The sequence below is a fragment of the Accipiter gentilis genome, chromosome 3, assembly GCF_929443795.1.
Source record: "Accipiter gentilis chromosome 3, bAccGen1.1, whole genome shotgun sequence".
NCBI classification, from domain to species: domain Eukaryota; kingdom Metazoa; phylum Chordata; class Aves; order Accipitriformes; family Accipitridae; genus Astur; species Astur gentilis.
The window spans coordinates 28664446-28691668 of NC_064882.1; the positions used below are offsets into that span (position 1 = coordinate 28664446).

The 27223-nt window shown below is 40.9% G+C and overlaps 1 protein-coding gene across 3 annotated transcripts in view; it reads left to right on the plus strand.

The window, feature by feature from the left end:
• Positions 1 to 940: 940 nt before the first annotated feature.
• The window catches only part of CCDC149 (coiled-coil domain containing 149), a 55006-nt gene continuing 28723 nt past the window's right edge, over positions 941 to 27223 (plus strand). For all 3 annotated transcript variants that reach the window (XM_049795345.1, XM_049795355.1, XM_049795365.1), the window contains exons 1-4: positions 941 to 1040; positions 10420 to 10581; positions 11119 to 11157; positions 22268 to 22375. In XM_049795345.1, the coding sequence (XP_049651302.1) occupies positions 969 to 1040; positions 10420 to 10581; positions 11119 to 11157; positions 22268 to 22375 (381 nt within the window). In that variant the 5' untranslated portion in view covers positions 941 to 968. The remainder of the gene's footprint in view (positions 1041 to 10419; positions 10582 to 11118; positions 11158 to 22267; positions 22376 to 27223) is intronic.

Sequence of the window (27223 nt, forward strand, 5' to 3'; positions counted from 1 at the left end):
CGTTCAGCTCTGGGGCCCCAACATAAGAAGGACATGGACCTGTTGGAGTGAGTCCAGAGAAGGGCCACCAAGGTGATCAGTGAGGGCTGGAGCACCTCTCCTATGAAGACAGGCTGAGAGAGTTGGGGTTGTTCAGAAGAGAAGGCTCTGGGGAGACCTTACTGCAGCCTTTCAATATATAAAGGGGGCTTATAAGGAATATGGAGAGAGACTTTTTACCAAGGCCTGTAGTGACAGGACAAGGGGCAGCGGTTTCAAACTGGAAGAGGGTAGATTTAGCCTGGACTTACAGAATAAATTTTTTACAATGAGGGTGGTGAGGCACTGGCACAGGTCGCCCAGAGAAGTTGTGTATGCCCCATCCCTGGCAGTGTTCAAGGCCAGGTTGGATGGGGCTTTGAGCAACCTGGCCTGGTGGCACGTGTCCCTGCCCACGGCAAGGGGGTCGTCCTAGATGACCTTTAAAAGGTCCCCTCCAACCCAAAGCCTCTACTGCAATGCCGTATCCCGATGCCTGTCCCCTCATCGGCCGCTCTAAGGGTACGCCTGGCTGTTCAGTGCCTGGGATGGCAGCAGAGCCCTGCTGTTATTTAGGGGGAGGATGTGAGGAGACGAGGGCCCCTCTCTGGGCAACGCGCCTCAGATGCTTCTGCACGGCCCTGGGCGGGCGTCTGTGGGGCGACCCTCTCTCTCCTCAGCAGGCGAGCCCTCCTGCCCGGGCACCGCGGCCCTGCCCGACTCTGTCGGGGCACTTCGCCGTCTGCAGGCGGACCTGGGTCCCGGCGCCGCTCCGCGGGCAGGGCCGCGCTAGGCCGCGGGCGGTGAGGCGCCGCCGCAGGCCCGGCTCCGGCAGGCCCGTGCCCGGGACGCCGCTGGGCGGCCCCGGCCGGCCGGCCGGCAAGAGGCGGCCGCAGGCCCCGCCTCTCCCCGCAGGCTCCTCGGCGGAAGACCGGGGCGGGCGCAGCCGCATGCCGCCGGGGCCCGCTGGAGCCATGAGCTCCCACCGCAGCGAGAGCGACTGGCAGGGGCTGGTGAGCGAGGTGAGGCGGCGGGGCGAGGGCAGCCGCCGGCCGGGGCGCCCTGCCTTCCCGCGGCGCCCTGCCTTCCCGCGGCGCCCTGCCTCCCCGCGGCGCGGCCCGGACGCCGGGCACCGGCCCCTCCCGGGGCCGCCGGTGGGGGGAGAGGGGCGGGCGGGCCGGTCAGCCCCGCCGCGGCGCCCGGCTGCGGCCCCGCCTCTTGGGGCAACTGCCGGGGCCAGAGCCGGCGGGAGGGCGCCCGGGGGGGCCCCGACCCCCGCGACTGGGGCGGCAGCAGGTGGAGCCGGCGGGCGTGGGGGGACGTCGAAGTGCAGCCCGGCAAGGCTGAGCCGTACGGCCCCGTCTGCCCTGCGGCACAGCCCTGCCACGAACCGCCCTCACGCCGCCGGCCCCGACCCCCTGCGCGGCTGCTGAGTACCGGGGACGCGTGTCTGCGAACCTCTCGCGTGTATTAAACGCTGCGTGGCTGCCAGAAACGGGGCGGGGGGGAGGGTTAGGCACTGAGCCTGCTCTTGGTTTGAGGTCGCCAGGGACTCACCTGCGGCGGTGGCCCGTGGGGCTGAGGCCTCGGGCCTGGCGCTGGTGCCCGCTGAGGAAGAGGGAGGGAGGGAGGGAGGGAGGTCCGGTAGCAGTGCGGCCCTGCCGCGGCAGCCAGCGCGGGTGACCGGCCTGCTCCCGGGGGTTCGCTCCTCGGGCGTACGCCCTGTGTTCTTACTTCACCCCCATCGCAAGCGGAAGGGTTTCGAGACCCGTGGTGTCATTTATAAAATGGGAGAAAAGTCTGTAGTAGCGCAGTGGCCACGAGCTTCAACAGGTGGAGGATTTTCGGAATACAAGAGTAGGAAGTTTTGTTATCTGCTACGTCCGCATCAAAAGATCCACAGTGTTTACGGGTACACGTTTTCATGTAGGGTAAGTTACCAGACTCAAAACAACTCGAGGTCAGTGTAGCATCGAAGTCACGCCTCTTTAGTAGGCAGAACCGCAAAGTTTTGAAGTAGGTTGGCATGCTAATTTTTGCATTGCACTTTGTATTGCATTAATTTTGCGTAACTATAAAAATAGTATATTTACGTTTACAGCTAGCAAACAAAACTTCTGTGCAAATGGCATGGGCCTAGATCAGCCTGACTGAGTCTGCCGTCCTAGAGTACATGCACATGAGTGAATTCCTCTGGTTTCAGGAGAGCTTTGCCTCTGTTATATTATGTAGGCATGGCTTAAGGCCCTGACCTGTCAAAAAGACGTATGAGTTCAGGGTCCCGAACCTGTCACTTCTCCCCGTGATTTCAGCAGGAGTGTGTGGGGGCCCAGATCTGTGCTAGTACAGTACATTCAGAATTGGAGTCTACCTATCCACACAAAATAATCCAGAAAGAAGTGAAAAGTGTACTTTTAGTAGTATCCTGATTGTGCAGTGTTGCATCTGACATCTCGTTTCCCAAATGGAGTTTTATTTGGGGGTGAGGGTGGTGTCACATAGCAGGGAAGGGGAAGAGAGAGAGAGATTATTCATGAGGTGTGTTCAAAGGAAAAGTCTCTGTTCTTGGCTTTAGAAAGTCATTTAGAATTACTTTGGAACTTTTTTACTTTTGCTTTATTTAACCTAAAAACTCAATCCTGAAATTGAACACTTACTTCTGGTTTAGGAGCTTCTTGATTGTAGTGAAGTGTAATGACTGTGCTAAGCTACGTTCTTGCAAATACTTAACCATACATATAATTCCTTTTTATTCAGGAACAATTAGAGGCCTAGTGATTCATATTCCATTTTCCCTTCATTTCTCTCTGTTCCCACAGCAGGCTTACAGCCTGTTTTTCTGCATGAAGTCTGTAGCACATGCTGTCAGGGTATAGGCTGCCCTCTTTTGCCTTCCTCTTCCTTTGGCTGTTGTGATTAACTTTGTGCAATTTACCCATCAACTCCAACATCCTAATGGGTCTGTGAGAAAGTGGCTCTTAACTTCTGAAGTAACAGTGGTACAGAGCTTCTCCAGGCCTCTTAGCTTCAGTGTCTGCTAGGTAGTTTAAGTTTTGTCCGTATGTGTTTTGTAAACATTTTGAAGTGCTTTCAAAATATAAGATAACACAGGCAGGAAAAGACATGGTAGTTCTAAACGAACATTCTCACATTGCTGATGCTGGACAGTTAAATCATAGAATGAGGTTCAAAATCTTGGTATAAAAGACCAGAAGCTGGTGGGTTGAAATCCATGGTCACATTCTTTTTCGTTTCCACGAGGTCAGTCCTCCAAATTTGAAAGCTAGGAGTAATTGAAAGACTTGTCAAAGCAACTGTAATATTTTTAAAAGTCTGGTATTGCAGGTGTTGAGAAAAGTGGTAGGATGTATTTTTGGGCCTTGTACACTTGTACACACATCTGTATATTTTTGTTGTTTGGCTTTTCATTCTTCATTAGATAAAAAGAACGCTTGGGGGTTTTTGTGTGTTCCAGTCTTTTTCTGTATTTACTCTTTTTTTTTTTTTTTCCTTTCAGTGCCTTTTGCTCTGTATCCTTTCATGTATCTTTCTCTGCTTTTATTATGCTCATCACCAACTGGTTGCTTGTTCTTTTGCCTCTGTGTTTATGTATTTTTCCACTTACTCTACAGCCACATGCATTTCAGTTCTAGTGTGCGCTTGGTATTCTAAACAATCTTTGCACCACATATACCTTTAACATTCTTTAACCCTGAACAGGATGACGTAGGAAGGAATACTGGGACAAAGCCAACTTAGCAAATACTGAAGGGGCAGAAAGAGTCATTATTTCCATTGATAATCTCACAAACTGAATGCAAAAGAACAAGCTTCAGGAGTGAGAATTCACGTAAATTTTGCTCATTCTTTAGCTGAGTTCAAGTATTGATGGTAGACAAATATATATAAAGTAATCTGTTGGGTTACCACATGATTTTTGCTTGGAGTCTGGGCTTTTGTCTAACATTTGCCTCGCTGAATGACCCATGTTTAGGATATTTAAAAGCCTGTGTAGAGCTGTAGGATGAAGACCTGGTCAATAACTGCTTGTTTGACACAAATGAAACTGAGCCGTAGCAAGAACTTTCTTGCTGGCTGGACTGAGATGGTGGCCTAAGTCCTCTGGAAACAAGTGATCTTCATAAATCTCAAAATACTATCCCAAGAGTACAGCCCATTCCTTTGAACACGCCTTTGAATGTTTCTTATTTAAAAAAAAACCAAACCAGTCCTTGGTGCAAACAAGGTACCTTTCCCATCTGGAAGAGGTTGAAAAGAGGGAAGTGTGAGAGTTATTAGTTGCTTTGAGTGCACTGCTAGAAAGCAGTCATGGAAAGGTGGTTATACTGTACTCTTCACTGAAGAGAACAGAATTCTTGAAAATAATTTTGGTCACCAATATCTTGGTTGCAGAGTTCTGTTTGTTTGGTTTTAAGTGTTTTCAAATGTCCATACTTACTTCTTAGCCTGACAGCCGTGTTTACGGATACGCTAAGCTGTTTACTTACACAAACTCATGTGAGTCAACTCCTTAGTGGCTCAGTTTTCCTGTCTCTATAAGGGACATGGAACATAACTAAATTCCATGAACATGAATGAAAGACACCATATATGAACTTTGCTCAAGGGTAGTTCGGGGCTTCATTTTGAAAGGTTGTAGAAGCTTCCAACTCTGTGTGTTCTGCTGTGGAGAAGGGTGTGATTTCAGTTTTTGCCTGAATTCCACGTAAACTGTCTTGGAATCATTTGATCTGAGAATAATGACAGAATCGGTGATGGAGAAAGGAGTAGGTGGTAGCATGATCTTGGGTTGGTGGGATGAGTTGAACAGAACTGGGAGATTATGTGCAGTAGGGAAAACACACTTTTACATGATCTGCAAGACCATCTCTGTCCTTGCTTTAGAGAGCTGACTTCTACAAGTGTGGTCCCCTTTCTGCTGAGGTCAGTAAGTGTGCTTCCATTCGCTTCATTGAGAGTTGGCACTAGTCCTAATTTAATACTGCTTGGACAACATGTACTTCTGGCGGTGTTTTCCACTGGAAGCAAGAAAGGTTTCCTAGGAAACCCGTAAGACTAGAGTGGTTGTCCTCTGTCCTTTCTGCTAGCTTCTCCCTCGGATTTGCCAACTTATAGAATTAAATCCAGTGTCAAAGTGCTTCTCTTTTCCTTGTCACCTCCCACACATCAAAGCATTTACTGTATGCTATTTACAGCTACTCATATGTGACTGTGGCTCCTAAAATTAGTTTGAAGAAATTTAGTCTTCATTTAATTTGTCATTCTCGAGAGGCTATTTCTTGATTATTAACTGTGTGTGGTCTTCGGCACCACAGAGGGAGGTGGTATGCTTCTGCTTTTACGTTCCCTCGCCTAGTAATTGCCAACTTAAAACTTGGAGAAAGAGTTTTGGGGAATTATTTATCAAAGGCGCAACTACTGAGCAGTAGTTCTAGCTGAAATAGCTAAATGTTCCCGACATGAATTCTGAATGAGTGAGAAACCTAACCTGCCTGTAATTGGCAGACCATACCTTTCCCATTGGTTGCACAATTTTTATTTATGTGGACGAGAGAAGAGGAAGGAAACTTGGTGAGATTTTCACATTTATAATATCTCTCTAACTTTCTGTCACGTTGCCTTTTCAAACAGAGCGTGAAATGTAATTCACCAAACTTATATGAGGGGACACAACAGGCTTTGGAGCCACTAATTTCAGAGCTTTTCTAAACACAGGCAAATGCCAGTGACTGTAGGGAAGAACAAAGCAGAGTGGATGTTCTGAGGTCCCTAGGTGATTGGGTTGGCATCATAATGGCTTTGTCATTTGGAAAAGGAAGTGGAAAGACTAGAAGAGCTGACACTGTGACTTACTGCTCTCTAAAGTTCTCAGGAGCTATGGGAGAGCTGCTATGGGGACCTGCATGCTGGGCTTTCAGGCAACAAAACAAGTGTTTGCTTCTCATGTTTCCATGTTCCAGGTTGGACTAAGACAGCCACAGGGATGTTGAGGAACAAACACAGAGAAATTAATAATGTAATCCAATGTGCAGCGTAGAAAACTTCTAAGGGCTGGGCCACATTGTAAAATAGTGTTATTTTGACTAATCAAATCAAATGATGGTCATTCCTAAAAGACCAGTGAAGATGATGTGGTGTAATATTGTCATCAAGACAAGATGTGGTGTTCTGGGGAGCTGCTTAGGTCACTTACATCATCGGTGAATGATACCAGCCTGCTTTGTGTTTCAGCAGTCAGGAGGTAGCTAGTGAAGCAAGCGTTGGGCAGCAGGAAAAGCAGAATTGATGTTGTGGGATAAAACCAAGGACACTGCGTTGTCTCAGGTTTTATCAGAGATGAGGACGTGAAATGAGATGGCAGGCAAATAGCCAGTAATTGTGTATTTCTCTGGGTTTGAGTGCTTGACTCTTTCAGATAAGTTGAGCAGTTTAATTTGAAGTCAAGGGGAGCAACATTACTGAAACACAGTCAACAAACACCCTGAGTAGTGACATTGCAATGCATTTTGGGACTCTTCAGTTTGTCATTTCCACAACAAAATTGCCTCCGAGAGTACAGTGAGGAGAAATTGGATAAAACCTCAGGCAGTTCAATAGCAGTTGGATCTCTTGCCCAAGGGATAGCGAGTAGAGTTCATGGTCTCTCTGAGAGCATGGTGGACAATAGGTTTCCAGGCCCATGTACGATGTGGTAGCCTGTCGGCATTTAGGAGGACACTAGGTCCTGGAGTGTTGAGAGAACACAGAATGTGATCCACAGTGATTCCAAAGCACAGTTTGGAGATAGTATCTCTGCTTTTACCCTCAGAAGATTAGATCTTTTTCTTCTTGGCACTAATTCCCATTAAATACCCAAGTATAAGCCAGTAATTAGCTCCAATTTAAAAGAAATTATTTTGATATGAATTCGATGTGTTTGTTGGTTTAAAAAAAGAAAGTCTAAAACCTTGACAGTGTCCCAGCTTCATCAGATTATTAGACCATGTCTACGGTGTCGTTAATGAGATCTATCCAGATTTGTCACTAAAAATAGCAATGGACAAATAGTAAGTGTTCAATGTAGAGGGTCACCTTGGAGCAGTTACACTCTCCTGTAATGTCAGTCTCTTTTTACTCAATTTTACTAAAGTAGTTATCTGGCTGTAAAGCAGTTCAGGCAGTAATGTAGGATGTCATATATATTCCTTTAATTATTATGATCTTCCTTGTAGCAATTATAATTTGCTTTATTGCAGATAACAGTGAATTGGTAGATAAAAGTCACTAGACAGATATGAAAAGTTGTACATTGTAGCTTTTAAATGAAAGTATAGCAGCTGGTTCTTGGTTTACTTTGTTTTTAAACTCAAAGATTATTTTGGAACATGAATTAAAAAGAAACAAAAGACAATAAGAATATTTTGTAGTAACTATAGTGCATAACAGAATTCACTTGTTTGTCTCACTGATAGACTGTGTGTGAGATGTGGGCTTTCCTTCAATTGCAGAGGAAGAAATCTCTATATGAATGCCAGAAGCATCTATTGAATGCTTTTTCTCAGGCTATATGAGAAAATTTTCCTTATTGCTTGCATTGCTCTAAAAAGACTGTTAAAGTCCTATGTTCTTTTGACAGCATACCAATTTTGCTGCACTTATTTGTCCATATATGGGAAATCGTTAGTGGGATTCAGTTGTTTCCCTGAGTAGAATCATTTCTGGTGTATAGTTGTTAGGTCAGTTTATGGCTGTTATTAGTACTTTTTTTTTTAACATTCAGAAGCATATATATTGAATAACCTCTTTGAGGTCTGTCTTTGTATAATTTGTTTTTCCTTCAAAAATGGTAATGCGAATTGGAAACATAGCTCTTTTGGATAATCAAAATCCACAAAAAATGCTGTGGCTTTATTGTTTCTTGTGCCATAAGCCCATGGAATCAAATTACTGTATATTATTACTATTTTTATCCCATTTATTTGGGAAAGGCAATATATGCAAAAGGAAAAAATGTCCTCAAGTCTTCTAGGTGGTAATTTTTATAGTGAAATCCAAACAGTACGTTGATGAGCGATGCCAACCTCTTCCTTCTGTATTGCACATCATCAGTATATAATTCATCAAGTTAAAATACACTTTAAACAAGGAGGAGATCATTATTCCTTCTCATTTAGACCCTGAACACAACAGTCCCCACAATCTGTTTATGGTTCATTATCCTCAACCTAATAGATAATGGAGAATTCCCTTGCCTCCACCAGTGCTGCTGTGAAAGGTGAAGACTTCTTTTATGCTTTGAGTGTGTCCTTTGTGGAGAGCTGTGACTCATGGCAGAAGCAAGATGTGTTTAGCACTAGGTCTGCATTTCCTGCGGGATCAAATATTATTTTTTGTAGTCTCCTCCACATGCTCCAGTTAGCTTCCCACCCTTTCGTACACTGTTTCGTATACCAGCACTCATGGCAAGCCTCGGAGGCACCCGCTGGTGATGTGGGTGTCCTACGGCACAATGTTTAGCTTTGCTCCCCTCCCACCGTGTACTTTGTGTAGGCTGTTCGGCTCCACATAGGCGTTGGCTGGATGGGCCAGATCCATTCTTCCTGGTGGTTAAAGGAACAGGACAGGCTACTTGGTTCAGGGGTTTGGGCTGTTGTTTTTTTAAAGTGACTGTGAGGTTTGCTTTTACTCATTTTTATTTGCATTCCTGTATCAGATTGTTAGTATTTAAAAACAATTTAGTGAAGGCATATTTTAGAATTGACTGACTTGAGATGAAACTGGACAAAAAGGAGAGAGATTGTGAAAGGAATGTATTTCACTGTAAGGGAAGGAATTATTTTATCAAGTTTGAAGCAGTTTACCATGTCACTATAATCATGTGCTGACAATATTAAAATTTAGCTTCTGATACCTTTCAGTGCTTTATCAGGGGACTTGACATTTGTGTAAGGTATCAGTAAGGACATAAGTACATAGGTACACTTGCCTTTGTTGATGCCAAGGCATCATAATCCAGAAAATTTATGGCAGGATTTCAACTTCAGTATTGCCAGAAATAAAATTAATCCAAGGTGGAAGTGTCCTTTTTGAGAGTTCAAATCCTTCTCAGAATTGCTTTTCTTATTCCCTTCCTGCTTTTTTGCAACTAAGCGTTTACCATTTCTGGAAAACGTTAGCCATACTAATATACCAAACTTACTTTTCCCTTTCTCATTGACTTGAAATTAAGGTTAACAAAGTCAATTCCAAGCAAGTAGTACATACAAGTAATGATTTTTGTCCCAAAGAACAGCACTGACTTGAACAGTATGGAAGTGCTGATGCTCTTGCTTTGTGCAGGAGCCCATAATGACAAAGTATTCTTGTCAGAGTATATAATGAAACTATAAATTGTTTTCATGACTGCTGTGATACTTGGTCTCTTGCAGAGCACATTCAGAAAGTATTTAGTGCCATGTCTTACGTGAGTAATATCAGAAATAGAAATATATGCTTTAGCATGAGGAGTGTCAAGTGATGGTTGAGAAGAATCTGCTGATTGAATGCGTTAAGTGAAAAAAGTTGCCTAAAACTTCTGAAAGGTAACATTCAGCCACTGCAGGAAAGGATGACATACATGTTACTCTCTCTTCCTCTCAGTGGGGAAAGGCAATGAAGCAGAACAGCTAAGATTTGCAAGTTCTGCTTTGCTTTGTGCATGAGCCCTGCATGTAAGAGGCAGTGGCTGGAGGGGAAGGCTCACCTCTGCCTTTCCTCCCCATTCCGGTGTTTGCAATATTCCTGCATTATTTCCCATTCTTTTGACTCAACAAGCACGTGCATATAGTATCAGAGCTGAATTAGTTTCTTTTACCCATGCCGATAGGGTATCACACTGTAATTGTTTCAGACTCAAGGTAAGTTTTGGTTGCCACTCATGCTACCCCTTCTGCTGTAATGTGGTCCTGTTTCACTGTCGAGGTGTGAGGCTGACCCCAGAGGACGTAGCAGGGAGGAGGAGGAGGAGGGAAGGGGGAATAAGGTGGGAAATGCTGGTTGCTTACTGAGAGCTGGGTATTGTGGACGCAAGTAGAAAAAGGGGTTTGCAAAGGCTTCTTCCTTCTAGCAGCCTTCCCAGGGCTGCGGGTCAAATTGTGAGGTTCCTCACACTATTTGAATTGCTGATTTTTTCTAACTCACGGTGGTCAGGTGAGCGTGTGGCCTTACAAATGGATTTCAGGCTTCTGATACAACAGATTTCTTTCCCGTCATTGTTATTAATAAGTTAAGACGACTTGTGGCAGACTTTGATCTCATGGAGTCCTCCTCCATCTTTTTGGAGAAAAACTTCAGCCTCTTGAATCCAGTACTGGCTGTGGTAGAAATGGCTTGTTACAATTATGTTTTTTTTCTCTTCTGCAGTATCTGGTGTGCAAAAGGAAGCTCGAAAGTAAAAAGGAGGCATTGCTAATTCTTTCGAAAGAGCTGGACACCTGTCAACAAGAAAGAGACCAGTACAAGCTTATGGCCAACCAGTTGCGGGAACGACACCAGTCTCTGAAAAAGAAGTATCGGGAGCTGATTGTAGGTTGTTCTTTATGAATACTGTCTGATTGGGGGACAAGGGTGAACCTCAAAAAAACTGGAAAGAAGTCCATAATGACTGCTGTAAAAATGTTTAGGTACTTGTTTACAGTAGTCCTGCAGTTGTACAGCCCTGATCATATTATTACTCATTTGCTCTGCATTGATGAGGTAGTGCCTGTTATATAAGACACAGAAAGACAGTGCGTGCTCTGAGGAAATTAGTTTCAGTCATAATTCCATTTAAAAACTGACTGCGGTATTATTATTCCACAGCAACTTAATGTACCGTTATGAAAAATAATGCAACATAAATTTGTAATGACCTGCTGTTCTAGAAATGTAAACAAATCTTCAGCCATAGACAATTTTTTTAGTTGAAATTAATATTACTGGTATTAATCAAGATGCAGTATTTTAGAAACAATTTTGATAACATTTATTTAAAATACATGCTTTAAAATTTGATCCACAAAGTTAGTATAGTTGCTGGCTTCAGAAATAAGTTGCCAGTAAAATACGTCCATTTTTTTGTAGGATGGGGATCCATCCCTTCCGCCTGAAAAGAGGAAACAGGTAGGATTTATTTTCAGTTGACATTATTTATCTGCTACAGAAGTACTTTGCAAAAGTGTGAATATATTAACTAAGAAATCTGGTAAGAAGCAAGCATTTCTTTCTGTCGAAAAGCTCAGTCTTTAAACTGTGGCTTCTTGTGCTTTTGTCTAAACATGTTTCACTCTGAGATATCTGAACTATCATTAATTAGAATATATGGCTGTTGCTTTTATGTTCACCTGAGACTGAAATTGGTCAGTGTATGGAGACTTGAGATTGTTCTCCTTGTTGTTTATCGTTCTTGTATTGAGTCCTAAAATGGTTTTGTGACAGAACTTCTCATACTTAAAAGCAATCTGGGAATGCATTGTCTGTGTTCCATAATTGTTAATTTATTGTTGTGAGTACTGTTTTCCATTAGGTGCTCTCCCAGGTCGCTTGGGCTCTATGAGTTATAAATGGTAAGAACAATGGTAATTGCATTTTATGGTTCCCCTGAAAAACTTTTTGCCTGCTCGCTTTTTTTTTGTTCCCAGAGATCTACGTAGTGTGTCCCTGTTGTGGAGTGTTGGTTGTCACATCCTAGAATTATCTTAATTTTTAGAGAAAAATGGCACCCAAAACACAATGTGTGAGCAGGGAGAAGAGGAGGACAACCCAAAAGAACAAAAATTGTTACTGTAATTGCTAGTCCTGAAAGTCTTTTAACCATGTTTAAGACATGGTTATTGCATTCTCTTAATAGATCAGAAGTTTTATTCGTCATCCTTTCCCTGGAAGTTTGCATGTAGTTCTTGCTATTTTCTTAAAATTTTAGGGGCTTAGGGTTTTAGTTGTTTTAAACTAAACTTTCAGAGGCAATATAATTACTCCTTCAGGCACTTAAACAAATAGCTGCCAAGAAGTCAGTGGCTCAGTGTAGAATCATTTCAGTTCCTCATTATTTAGCATAATTTATTTGAAATTCTGTTATTTCAACAGAGTTCCAGTAAAAGTTTATGGCCAGGTATATGTTAGTGCATTCTGACTACTAAAATTGGAGCTCAAGGATATACAATTAAAAGAAAATAAACCAATGCAGTATATGGGTCATTACAGAGATAAGTAGGAAGGGAGATTTGTCATCCCATGGATGGTGTTCTAATTGATCTTCCATATTTCAAAACAAATAAATCTGATACTTGTTTCTAAAAAAACTAGCAAAATTTAGTCTAAATTCAGAAGCTGCGATTATATTAAGTTTGGCAAATCTTACCATAGTAAGTGGCTGGAAAGCCCTTTAATAATCTAGCTAGGAGTCTTTTTTTCTGAGGAAGTTATGTATTTGTGCTAGGTAACAGTGAAAGAAAGAAAATCTTGTTCTCAAATGAGGTCATTTATAGGTCTCCCCCAAGGACAATATATACTTTAGGTTGTACAGTAATAGGCTGTTAGTCTACTTCCTGAATTTTCATTTTCCTGAGAAGTGTGTCTGTAGCATACAGGGTGGATAATCTGGAGTAATTAGGGCAACCTTTCTGAAGAAGAGAATAGTTTTGCTTTGAGAAATGCATTAAGAATAATAGAATAAAATTATGAATATTTTCCCATTATTATTGTATGTACATTTCTTAGCATTTTCTCATCTAAGAAAGGGCAAAGTTCTCTGTGCTGTCTTGCACTTTTCCCGTTCTCTTTTTGCCTGTAAGCCTGCTCAGAGAAGTTTGTGACTTCAGTCACATCAGGGACCCTGATCCTATAATGAATTTTGTGTGACACAAAAGTGCATGCTGTTCTCATGGTCAGAAATGAGATGAAAGCATGATGTGTTGAACAACTTGCTATCTGTTACGTTTCTTTACCACAACTGAGAAATTATTGTTGAAATCACAATCTAGAATCTTAAATGTAATAGGTGGGTTGGAATTTCTACTTTCTTTTCCTTCACTTCTTCATTTTTCACCTTTATTATCAATTATGCTTTGTGACTTCTTAAAATCGTGTGTTTTCCACACTGTGCCTTCTCTCCCTGTTCTGCAACACAGAATTTTTGTGTTTTGTTTGGAAGTATCATGTAACCAGCTAATTCCTATCAGCAAGCAGTTAATTCAGAATGTGTTTTTGTAAAATTGGTGTTACTTAAAGGTATCTTAACATGCAGTGCTCTGCAGGATTTTCCCTCTCAAGGCTGTGTGCGCTGTGGTACACATCTCTAACATAGTCCAAAGATTGGTCCATGTGTATCACCTTCTGCCAACCAACAAAAGCAGGAAATGAGAAACTGTGCTACTGAAATCTCTTTTCCTGTGGTAGGTGTTTTACCGTTAGTCTTGTTATCACAGCCTGTGAGCTGTCAGTGCTTTCCTGGCCCCTCTTACCAAACATTCACAATTAAATGGTGCAGTTGAAGGTAGTTTTATAATGTCTTGTGGTGTCAGTTTTGGATAAGTCATGGAGGGGTGAAGTGTTTCAGGAGGGTAGAAATAATGAAGAGTTGATTTTGATGTTAAAATTCACTGGAGATGGTAAACAATAGACACTCCCCATTTTGAAAGGCATTTTAAAATGTTGCTTTGCCTACAGAGCCTCTGTTGTGCATCCTATATGAATAGAAATTCTACCATTCTACAGTGGTGTTTGTTTATATGCATTTGCTGTGATACAAAACATTTTTATGACATTGGCAAACAAATACTGGATATCTGTTGGACAATGCTGCCATGCTGGGAAACTTAAAGAAAAAAACATAGATGGGATTTCTAGCTTGATTTACACTGACTATTATTTTGATCTACATTGCTTAAATTTTCAGTATGACTTCAGTTTGCGAGAAGCTTTGTTGTTGAGATAACAGATCAGTGAATCCTTTGACCTTCTGTATGTAATGGAAGCTCTTTTAATACAAATGAGATCCTTTGATTAAACAAAGGTGAAGTAAAATGCATGGTTAGGAAGATGGCTGTGCTGGGCCACAATCCTAAATACGCTTTGTTTAATTTGATCTCAGGGAGACTACTCAGTTGGAGATAACGGGGCTGTGTGTCAAGAATAAAGCTGCTATGCATATGTTCACTTGTGAGGGCTTCTATTTGTATTTTAAATCTATGAGGAATCAAATTAAATGGAGCTTAACATCACAGGATCACAGAATGGTTGAGGCAGGAAGGCAACTCTTGAGATGAACTAGTCCAATCCCCCTGGTCAAGCAGGGCCACCTAGAGCAGGTTTCCCAGGACTCTGTCCAGTCGGGTTTTGAATATCTGTAAGGATGGAGGATCCACAGCCTCTCTGGACAACCTGTTCCAGTGTTTGACCACTCCCACAGTAAAAATGGGGGAGGGGGTGGTGTTCAGATACCTACAGGTATTGGGGTGGCTGAAGTCCCTCATGTGGACCAGGGCCTGTGAGCATGAAGCTTCTTCCAGTTACACGAAGAAGGCCTTATCTACTACTTCTTCCTGATCAGGAGGTCTATAGCAGATAGCTGATACAACAGCACACATGTTGATCTGCCCACTAATCTTGACGCAGCTGACTCGTGACCTGTCCCAAGGCAAAGCTCCGTGCATTCCAGCTACTCTCTCAGATAAAGGGCAACACCCCTTCTCACCTTCCTGCTGTGTTTCCAAAAGAGCCTGTATCCCTCCATCACAGCACTCCAGCTGTGTGAGCTGTCCCGCTGTTTCTGCATGATCCCGGTGAGATTGTAGCCCTGTAACTGCACACGGACTTTGAACTCTTCCCTGTGCTGCATGTGTTAGAGTAGAGACCTCTGAGGGGTATCCAAGTGTGCCGGTTCCGCAGCACAGGCTTGAGAGTTTTCCCCATAAGGCTGTTCTACACGCATTTCCTTCTTTACATGCCTGTGCTCAAAGGAATTACACTTCAGCTCGGTTGCTTTGTGAATTGCTATGTCCCTTCTCTTGCCATCATCCCAGGCTCTTGGCTTGCCTACCCTATCCCAAGCCTCCTTGTTCTCTCCACCATAATTTCTGGTTTAAAGCTCTCCTTATGAAGTTGACCAGCCTTGGAAAAGATGCTTTTGCCTCATGTAATCAAGTGGATCTTGTGTCTTCCAAGCAGCTGTTGAGCCTTAGAGAGGGTCCCATGGTCACAGAACCCTCTTTGAGGCTCCTAATAATGAGCCTCATAAAATCATGATGACATAGTCCTAGTATAGAGCACAGCTTGATAGCTACTCTTTTTGTCAGGCAAAAAGTCTCATCAGAGAACCTGTGTGCATCTTTCCTGAAGGTTGTGGTCCTTAACTCTGTTATAGTTATCTGTAGGTGTCCCAAGGTGATTCATTCAAACCAAGACTCCGACTGCTTCAGCGATCACTGACGTCACAGCAGCATACTACCCACTCACCAAGGTGTTGGTCAGACAGCTTGACTTCTGCTGATGAATAAGTTCACGAGCATGGCATTTGGGGCAAGCAGAACATTAGAAGGACCAGAGGTTCCAGACAGGAGTATTTTGTGACATAACCACAAATGGACCCAGTTTGATACCTCCCACTTCCAGCTTCTAGCTTAATGTACTCAGCTTTCACAATTCACTTTTGAAACAAACTTCAGGGATTACGTTATGACTGTTTTTGACTTCATCAGAAAAAATGACTAGTGTGACTATTTCTTGTTAATGAATGAATTCAGGAAGTTTTGCTAGTCTTATGCTCAGGTGCAAAAGCTGCATTCTGAGTTCTATGAGATAAAATCTTCAGATAAAATATACTAGAGGTTAAGCAATCATCTTGTATTTATCTCACAAGGGTGCTGTGAAGATTAATGTGATTTCCTTCTCTCTTCAGAGGATTTGAAGATGAAGAACATTACGCATGTGCCAAACTTAGACCTGCGCGCTTTACTCTGGTTTGTATGTGCATGTGTTTGACTCCCATAGTGTGGAGTAGCAGATGGAAAACAGTGAGATCATTTGCCCTTGCAATGTATCAGAGAGCAGTATTCCTGTGGATTTCAAAATGTGCCTGTTCTGAGAGCATAGCCGATAGAGAGACTTTGGTTTCTGCACACTGAAATTCGCTGTTCTGTTGATAGGAGCAGATGGCAGTAAGCAAAACCTAGCCACACTAGGAGCTGTGCTTTGTGAAGTGACACTTGTTTCTTCAACATGTAGGTTCTGCAGTAAACATGAGGCTAGGAGAGAAGAAATGCTGATTCTAATAGATGTGATAGTCCCTCTTTAAAATTTGGAGTGCTGTTCAGACCTGATGTGTACACCGATCTCTCCTCTGGTTGCTGTGTCTTACCTTAATGGAATAGACAGACACTTGTCCACACCCCTGCACCTGAATACTCTTGATAAATATTCTGTTAATTAGTCACAACACTCAAGATGTTTAAGGGATTTTGATTCTTTTTGTGCATTATCTCAGCAGTTTAAGTTGCCCTCAAGATCTCAAAGCAGCTAAAATATTTCTGGTAAAACAAGCCAATGAAACAATCTTTCCTTCTATCCTAGTATAGTAGTCTTTGTAAAAGTACAAATTAATAATTTCTTTTTGACTATGTTCATCTGCTGTCAACAAAAACTTGATGCCTATATGAAGTATGGGGGGACTGAAGTACTTTACTGAACCTTCACAATGAAGGAATTTCTGCCAAGTAACTTCTCACGGTACTGGTTGTTCATACTGACACCCTTGGTTGTTGCTTATGATGTACGTTAACAAGTTGCTTTGCAAAAACTGGCCTCATAAAGGAGTCCGTATCTGATGCTAACCTTATTTGTTTGTCAGCCTTCAGCAAATGCTCTATGTCTGGCTTGGTGGTGTTTGCTCCTGTACAACACTATACTAAACTAACACACAGAAGACTGGTTGAAAAGGAGATAAAAAGTATTCATTTTATTTGTCTACTGCTAAAATGGCTTTTTGGTTCCATTAGGTCTATAAAAATTAAGATTGCTGCGTGTCTTGAAGGTGTGTCAGCATGAACAAGTTTCTCGTTTTGCAGAGCCTTGTCAAGTTTTGACTGGTGTGCTTCTGTGGTGGGATTCCTGCCTGGTTCTCAGAGCGGCAGGTACTCACAGGAGGAGAGGATTTTCTTCTCTTGTTTTATGTCAAGTGGCTGCTTGGCAAGGCTTTAATTTTTTGCTGTTGTTTTTCTGTGGGGATATATGACCCATATTAAGTGTATTTTGTTTAGTATGCCCGGGACCTATATTTTCAGAAGTCTTCTCTACATGGTTTTTCAACATAAAGAGAAAAATACAATAATTTTTGCTTTTTATCATAAGGAAGCTAGTGCTAGGGGACATCATCAGTTCTTCTGCCTTGGAGTGAAGAGTGATAGTTGGTAAGCAAAGCAGGTTTTTCTGTATTAATTCAGCCATTGCAATCGTATGAATGCATTGGAGGAGAAACTGCAATTAAATTTGCTATCAGTCACACCCATCAAGTGTGCTTAATGTTTGATCAAAGTTGGAGGGTTTTTTTCTGTCAGCCCTATAATTCAGTGTTGTTCTTTATTTGAAGGTGTGGCTGAAAGAAAAAGACTGTAAACTGCAGTATAGAAATGCTTGTTTGTATTTAAAAGTATTTTTAAACTGGAAAGGTATGTTGGAAGTTTCTCCCTCTTCCCCATTGCCAAATTACTTTTTCAGGCAGTATCTAAAGGCAGAAAGTCCTTTTTTTAAATTCCCTTTTTTTTTTTTTTAAGTGTCAGGTAAGATTTATGTGCAGGAGAATTGAGAGCTATATTAAAGACTGTGTTACTATCCATCATTTTTAAAGTGGTGTGAAGAAAAATAACACTGTGTGTATGTGTGGCTAGATTTGCAAAATTGTTAAAGGAGCCAAATTCAAGTATAGTGCATAATGCCAGGGATGTTGGAGTTACTTCTTCTGTCTGTCCGTCTGTCCCGTTCCTCCCCCCACCCCCTTTCTTCTTGGGTCATTGGTCAGTAGTGAGCAAAGATCTGTTGCTGTCTGACAGGTATTCACTGGCTTATGTTAATAAATATTGATAGGTATTTTCATCAGTAGTTTCAGATGCTCCTCTGTAGCTAAAAGTAAGGTTCTCTTCCACCTCCTATCCCAAAAATGTTCTTTCAAATTTTAACAAAGTCTGAGCAGAAAAGGGTGAGGTCTATGATCCCATCCCATTGAGTCTTTCACTCTCTGGTCTGCTCTGATTTATGGTGCTTCTTTTCCCCTACGTAGTAAAGGTAGGCACTTCCCACTCAGCACTCTCATATTAGTCTTTTCCTCCTTTCTTCTAGCTTCTGTTGGGATCATTGGCTATGGTTGCGCTTGCTTTTGGTCAGAGGAAAAAGGAATATGGGGACAGTTTCTTATGTCTAGTACTTCAGTGGGGGTTTGGACTACACTCAAATTGTACTTCACTGAGAGGGTGGTCAGTCACTGGAACAGGCTCCCCAGGGAAGTGGACACGGCACCAAGACTGTCAGAGTTGAAGGAGCATCTGGACAATGCTCTTAGTCATACGGTTTAGTTTTAGGTAGTCCTCTGAGGAGCAGGGAGTTGGTCTTGATGATCCTTATGGGTCCCTTCCAACCTGAGATATTCTATGATACATGCAAGTTTCCTGTGACGGATGTAAAACAAATAGTTTGTCATGCTGCAGAGGCTCAGGAATACGTGCCGGAAACTGAACATCGCCAGAGGTGCACAGAGCTCTAGAAAGATTGATACTGGGCAGTTAATCAGAGACTGGAATGAAGGACTATCTGTTATTTAGTATTACAAAAAGTTGCACTGAGAGAAGGTAGGAAAAACAGTTTTTCCACTGCTGCAGGTTGTTGCAGAGGCAAGACAAGGCGAGGCAGCAGAAAGGTATAGGCCTCTGCGTCTTTCCCTCCCGTTACCCATGGCTCAGAAATCTCTCTTCATCAGTACTTTGGAGTTAGCTTTGAATAGCGCGAGTGAAAGCAGTAAAGTCTCTGACAGTTACAGGAGTCTTTTTAAGGCTTCACATAGAATCAAAAGAAGCTGTTGAAGAAATTGAGTCTAGAGAAGCTGAATTTGGCTAATTTTTAGAGAGTTGTTCTCTGTTGCACAGGTAAATGATACGAGCTTTATTGTCTGATGAAGTAACTTGTCCTGAATTTCTAAGTGAATTCTGTGTTTGTTCTATGCATATTGAAAAGAAGTTGCCAGGTGGAAAATGAATCGCCTTTCTCCTTGCATAGATTTCTCCTCTTTCTTTAAAAAATACATGTTCACGAAGCCTGTCCTCCATTGTTAGTTTTATCATCTTTCAGCCATATGGTATGTTTTCTTATATATGCCAAAGAAATGGTAGCATGTCCAGGTGTTGTTCAACATATCCTCTTGCTTGGCTCTCTTTAAGCCCAGCAGAGCACTTGAGAAAATCAAATATTTCTCCTTCTATCCACATTTAACAGAGAGCTTTAATGAGGTCTTGCCAAAACCTTTAACACTCAGAACAATCAAAATCATATGTTGTATGGAACCCCTAAGCCAGGGAAATGAATAATTGCTGGAGACTACTTCTGTGACATAGCTTGGTTGTTCTAGTTTAACAGAAGTATAATAGAAGCTTTGCATTAAGGAGCAAGTCTATACTTAGCTCATTGTAATGCTCTTAGCATGGTTAATCGAGGCTGTCTTATTTTGGTGTCTAAAATTCTTCATTTAAAGTTTCTTCCAAAATACCTGTCTTGAGTATAAAGGTTTTTGTCATGTTAAGTCATTTATATGACTGACAAATAAAATTCAGCATCAGAGAAATGGTTTTAAAGGAAATAAATCTGAGCCAGAAGATTTAGTATAGGCATGGTAATGCCTTTCCTGCAGTTTCTGGGAGCCAGGTTTTGACTACAGACTGCTAGAATCCTGGTGTTGTGGCTGTAAACACTGATTAGTGAGATTGTGTTGAAATTATGTGTGCTATTGCAGTGTTAGGAGTTGTTCAAATTCCTCATAAAAAGGGACTTTATAAATAGAAGTGTTTCAGAGAGGTTTGTGCAAATCATGTTCCTCTTAACTAACTCAGTCTGGTGGTTGGATGGTCTTTATTGAAAGTCAGCTTTCTTCAAAAAAAAATAATAATTGTATCTGAGCAGTAGCCATAGATATTTCTGTTTAAATACAATTTCCTGCAAACATGGGTTCTTTGTTTTCTTTCTTTTGAACAGCCATTAAGAAGTACCTCTCAAAACCATTGACTGAATGTGTTCTGAAGTGCCTTGATTCATTCAATATATGAATGACTACTATGCATTTGTTTAACATAGAAAAAAAATCATTCTGTCAAAGCATACTTGAGGAACTTTTTGCATTGCTTGAATGGTTGCTGTCTTTAAAGTTAGAGGCAGCTTAATTTTGTCCCTATAATTGGCTATTTATGTTTTTTGCTATTACACTCTTTTCCCAAATTCTTTATTTGCAGTCTTCAGGTTTATCAGTAGTTTAAAAAATACTTTACTGTCTTCCAAAACTGTGGGAAACTTACGTTACTTTCTTCTGAACCTTTGATCTCAGAGCACCAGCAGTACAGAAGCTGTAGCAGTGAACTAGGCTTGTTGTTCATCAAGTATGATATATCAGTTTCTCAAGTTATTTTTCCTGTTTAAAAGTTTGAACCTGTTGCTCTTTTAGACCAATTGGAATTTGGAGCCATCTTCTTCATATAGCAGCATACAAAAGTTCCAGTTGACAAGAGTTTAATAGTCTAATCCTGCAAATGGTCAGATGCATGCATAGCTATATTCATGTTGATATTCATGTTAGTAGTTCTCTTAAATATAAAATAGGACATGTGGAAATAGCAGTGGTTAGTACATAAGGGGAAAGATTGCAGGAATGGCTATCAGACACCTTGTTCGTTTGATAGTGTATGAGTTTTAAAGATAAAACTCAGAAAAACTTCCTATGAGACTATCAAGTGGTAGTGAGAATGACTGAGTAAAAGAGCCGGACTGAAAAAGAAAGATACCAAATAGAGAAATGGGGGAGATGAAAGAGAAGCACAGCAAGTAGGGAATCTAAAACTAAACCTAACATACTGAGAGAGAACTAGGAACAGTCAGTTGATGCATTGGCCTCAAACCCAGGCAGTACGTGTAAGTGTAGCTTAGAAATACTAACTCATGGAGCTTTACCAAGTCTTGCTTAGAAGATATGAAAATTCTTTTTTCATTTGTTTTTGTACTTTTCTAATTTATGGCAGCGGATGACACACCTAGCTGTCCATAGGCAATGTCTTGAAAGGTTGTACTTTAGCCACTATGATTATAACTCTTTTAAGAGAGATGTCATTAGTAGGCTTTTCCTATGCTGGGTCAATGTTTGTGGATTTGTGAGGTACTTTTAGGGTAAAAATATAATAAATTTACTGTAGTATTTGCTCATTTTCAGATATTGTAGATAGGAAAGAAGGAGATTGCATTATTTTTTGGTTAGTGATCAAGCTGATAGAATTTAATTATAAAATTATAGACCAGGCTGCTCACCCTGCTAACTTGGTAGGTTAATGTGAATGTCAGCTTTTGACCTGGATTGTTTGGGGTTGGGGTGTTTGTTTTTAATCTCTAGCTTTCACCTCTGTTTTTCTAGAGGTCTACATACTAGCTAACAACAAAAGTCAGGTCACGTTTGAAGTTTTGTGCTACTAGATATCTATGGTACAGCTCCGTACAGGGGCAGGGGCTCTGGCTGGCATCATCTTTACTGGCTAGGAATCTGCTCTAAACAGTATTAGGGAATATAATTATATCATAATTATTTCTCAGCTGTGCCTTTTGTCTAATTATATGCAAGTTTAAAACTATTATTTTGGCAACTTTGTGCAAATATTATCAAAGTACTCTGTATTTTGCTCTTCCCACCAGCCAGGATGCCAGAACTAGCGTAGATGTTTTCACTTTGTCTTGTTTGGGGTTTGGGCACTGGTACTGTTCTGGGAGTCTGGATGCACACATGCTGTATGTATTTTTTTACTATTAAAGATAAAGGAACCCTGATGACTTTGTTGTTGTTGTTGTTGTTATCTCTCTAATGAAGCATGAAGTCTGGATACCAACAACAATAAAAGTAAAGATTGTTGGCAGATGAGGAGTAAGTCTAGGGTTTCTTTTAAGTCACCACTTGTGCTTCTCTCCATAGGCACTAACTTCTGACTGATATTTACTCCTTTTCTAGGCAAATCTTGCTCAACTACTGAGTGAGGCACAAGATCGAAATAAACATCTTGGAGAAGAGATTAGAGAGCTTCAACAGAGACTGGGAGAAGTACAAGGGGACAATAAGGTATTATAAACTTTTGTTATCAGTAAATGGCATGGAAGGTGTAAACTGGGCTGGAGTTTTGCATTTACTTCTTAGGAAAACAAATAAAACAGTGGGTTACAGAACTTCTAGAATACTTTGATTACAATAAATCCTCAAACCAGTAGAACAAAAGAAGCTTGTACAGGATACCAGTAAGCGCAGCTTATTATATATTTTTGTATGCTGCTTTTGCTCTGTTGTCCTCAACTATGTATTTTGCACCTTGCCTTGCTTTAATGAGCTCAGACTTTCTTTCTTGCTTTATTTTTTTTAAAATATATTTTATTAGTGATATTTCCTCTTAGAAATAAGTACAGATAAGCATGTCGTCTTCATCATGTGATAATTTTTTTTTTTTTTTTTTTTTGCAATGAAAATGCAAAATTTTGGTAGATGACAAAACTGGGGGAGACATAATGTTTCCCTTCAAAAATATGGAGCAGTTGATCACAAATATATATCTAGTGAGATTTGTATTAAGCCCTCATCCTATTACCCTTACATAACCAATTTATTTCATTGCTAAATTTAGCAAGTTATATGGAACATTGCTCAAAATCTGCCATTTGGTATTAATCAAACTCCTGTTGTCTCTGTTAATTGAAATATTTAAACTCAAGCCAAATATGTGTAACATTCACAGCTGGAGCGGTATGCAAAAGTACATTCAGAGATCAAACTAGTGAGGTTGAATTTGAGAGTCGAGGTGGTTAACAAAGTAAAAATGAAACAAATAATGATAACTTCCCTCCCTCAACTACAGTTTTAAAGTTACAGGATTTAAAAATGTGAATAAAAATGATGTGGCTTTAAATTATTCAGGTGGGTTTTTTCTTTCCATTTAAGTTCATTTTATTTTATTTATTTTATTTTAAACATAAGTATATTGTGATAATGCAGTTTTATTTCTTGTCTGTCTTAAAGAACTTGCTTGAAGGTGTGCAGGGAGCTGGGAGAGGGTCAAGTGAGACCTGAATTTGTAGTATGCATAGCATTCAGTGTAACTTGCTCAAGTCTTCAAAGACCAGCTTTCCCAGTGTTTCTCTTCTTTTGTATGTTATTGTTTGAACTATATTAGTGTAGAAGACTGTGCCTTGCAGTTCTCCAGTTCTAATATTATGCCATACATCCTTTTCCAAGCCAGTCCTGAACAGATAACAAGGGTTTGTAAGTACAAACAGAACACAAAGGTAGTAAAACTACAACATATTTAAATATCAAGGTTATGTACCTATTCTAATTCCTTATAACACTGTGATCTTGGTAACACAGAGCCTACTTCTTTGTGCTTGAACTGGCTTTGTTTGTATTTGCCTTTGCGGGTTAACTTGGTATTAGCTGGTCATCTTTGTGACATCTGTATTCTCAGCATGAATTTAAATTCATGATCCTCATAACGAATGGAAAAACACAAAAAGAGTTATTCTGTCCACCATGCCCCTCTCCAAAAGATGCAAAGTATTGCATCACTAAATAGAGGGAGGAAAGAACTGCATCAGCTAGGGATTAATTTAGACTAGGATTTTCATTTTTGGAACACATTCTTCACTTTCCTGGTAAATGAGAAATAGAGCTTATTTTAGAGTCAGGTTGCTGGTTTTTGAAGGGCCTAAAAAAGCATTGCCATCTCTCTGAGGGATTTAACACTCTCTTCCTGTGTCAGATTTTGCTCCCTGCTAGCTTTGGTGATAAAAGCAGCTTGTTCCTGAAGCCATTCTGTTCTGTTCATCAGTTCTCCTGTACTGGCAGCTGGGTTACTTTAGGCACTGGAGTCCAGATAATGCATAGTATATACAAAAACAAAGAACTATAATAATTTGCTTGTTCTTACGTTTTTCCCCCATATTCTTCTCTCTGCTTTTTCCAAAGTGAGGGAGGGCATCCTGCCCAGCTGGTCTACGTCAACCTTACTTCTGGCAGGAGATGAACAAACAGCTGCTTTTGCAGCAAGTGAAGCTGCTTATGGATGAACAATTCTGCCTGTGTTTCAGCAGGGGTGACTCATGCAGGCTTTGTCACTGAGTGGCAAGAGCTTTGTAGGACTGAAAAAGAAAAAAAACTCTTTAAATATCACACATTAGCTCTATTGATAAAGAATTGTTTTGATAGCCTGACTTGTTTTTCACCATTTTAATGTTTGCTACTAGTAAGATGCAGTCACTCAGATTAGCAAGAATACTTTAAACTGGTGACATTTTACTTGTTGAAATAATTTTAAATACGTCATCAGTTAGGCAATAACAAATTACTTGCATTTGGTTTAACTGGACTAATTTTTTCCTTTAATTTCAGCTAGAATTCTGTTGGCACAAATAATAAAACTTCTTCAGGCAGTCTCTGGAAGAATTTGTTGCTGCAGTTTGAGAAATACAGCAATAGTTAGACTGCAGCGCTCCAGCAACAGATATCTAAGACTATTTATTTTTATGATTGATCACAATCTCTTATCAGCCCTGACACATGAAAACTACTCTATGTTTGTGATAGTTATTTGTAAATCTCTTTCCTTCCTAACGTTCTGGCAGCAATGCTTGGAGAACAATTACTGAAACTTAGAAGAGGATAGTTAGGAAATCTAATTCTGTCTTGTAAAAGGGTGAAAATGGAAAGCATAAGAGAAACTGTAGACTTCTGGAACACTAGATGACTCAGTTGCCTTCACTTGAATTCCTACCCACGCAAAGAAATGATTTTGTAAGCTGTCGAGGGCAGTGCTAAGCGAGAGGAAGATGCGTGGAAAACAATGGCTGCGGTATTACTGACAGTTTGTTATTATAAGGCAGACAATCATTCATGCAGCAACAGTGCGAAATGTTAAATGTGCATATGTTTTGGCAGAACTGGGACTTAAGGTAGCAAATTTGCATAGTTCTGGTCCACTTTTTAAGATTTTGTAGGCAATGTGGTGAAGACAATTGCTGTCAGTGTCTGTGGCTGAACATGATGGTTTCTGCCTTCCTGAAGAATTTACTGGTTGTGCTTGTTGCCTTTTTCCTTTTGCATGTTTTATATAGAATCAGGAATGTACAACATTGGTGCAGGCATTGTCTGTGGACTCCTAGCCTGCACAGCAGCTATCACAGTGAAGCCTGTTTGGGGCATTGTGGGGCTGCTACAGAGTTGCTACTTTATAAATAATTATTTTAGCTGACACTGATAAGAAAAAGCTGTGATATTAATATAAGAAAGACAGTGGCTTGCAGCACTGGATTATTTTGGTTACCAATCTACGGGTTCTTGACAAACAGGATCTCTTTCTGGTTAGGTGCCATTAATTTAAATCCACTTTGCTGTGGATGCTCAGAATCCTGAGGGGTAGCATTAACCTATTCACTAGCTGCAAAATGAAGTTGAGCTGTCCTTTCCTCCATGTTTTCTGAATGACAGGAATAAAAATACAGCAGCCAGAGGGCAGGTGTATAAAGTTTATAACAAAGCACTAATATATGAAGTAAACCCTTAACCCTCTGGCATAACACTTAGTGTCTCTTTGGGTCACAGCATTTTCAAGGAAGAATTTTATAGCAGGTGGTGCTGCCTCATGAGACATTCGCAATGCAGAATTAAAGGACTTGGCCTGTTCTGCCCTGTCAACTCTCTGATTGGCCAACTGTCTGGAAGAAGCACTCTGTCATTTTATGGATTGGTATTTTACTTTATTTTATGTATGTTTATAATGCTGCATTTACTGGCTGAATTTCGATTTCTGAAGCATTCTTTTTGTAAGACTTCATACATATTTTTTTTCACCTCAAAATTAGTAGTAAATAGTTTTTCTTTTACTGGCAGACTGTTTGACCTTGCAAGTAATAATTGCTTGCAGTTATAATTGCATCTTATGCCTCACCCCATCCTGGGCTGGAGGAGAGTTGGTCGTAGTGCATGAGTCACAGCTCAGATCCAGTTCTCAGCCTGGTGCCGAGCATTATGCAGAAGTTTTGCTCTACTGCAGGCATTGGAGGCATTGGTAAAATGTGATTCCCCTTCCTGTTTCCAGTTTTTTGTGAGCAAGTTTGGGTCCTCAAAATGTTATCACGTTTGTTTCTTACTGCCTTTCTCAGTAGCGAGAGATTCTAGAAATTAAATTAATCTAACTGAGTTAAATCACGTTACCATACCTTTTGTTCATGAGCCTTTTAGTATTTAAAAAAACCAGTCCCATAGCTATGAAGCCATTCCAGGATTTGCTAGTTGCCTTTTTGACTTACTTGTTTTGATAAAGAAATTAATAGGAATTATATCTCCTAGGATCCATTCAGCCTTACTAACTGTGCAGTGGTTTGTACTTTCCCTGTGGGGATAGGGCAATGTAGTTTGCCAAAACTAGTTACTTTTGGGGGCACAGCTTCCCCTGTACAAGTGAGCTGCTTATCAGAACAAGTTGTACTAGCTTCAGTGACTTGCACTGAACTGGAGCTGAAATAAGTGGGGAGGATGATTTTGGTAGTCTGTCTTGCATCAGCAGGATTTTAATTGGCACATTGCAGCTATGGTGACTGGCATCCCATAAATACCAAAGATAGATTTTAATGTACAATTTTCTACTTCAGAAGATTGATTTTTTTCTAACTCTGCAATATAATGATGTACATTAATTCCTTGGTGCAGAGACACAGGGAAAGTCAGGCTGGTTATTGTGGTGGGTTTCTCTAGTCTCTGTGGAGCTCCTGCAAGTGAGGCCGTGGGGAGGTAACACTTTTGCCTAGTTGTATTCAGTATAAACAACTGTAAATGCTGAATGCCTTATAGACTCTTATTTTAATATGCCATGATTCTTGAAAGGTAGTTGCTTTTTGCTTTGGATATTGAATATAACTCTGTATTAAT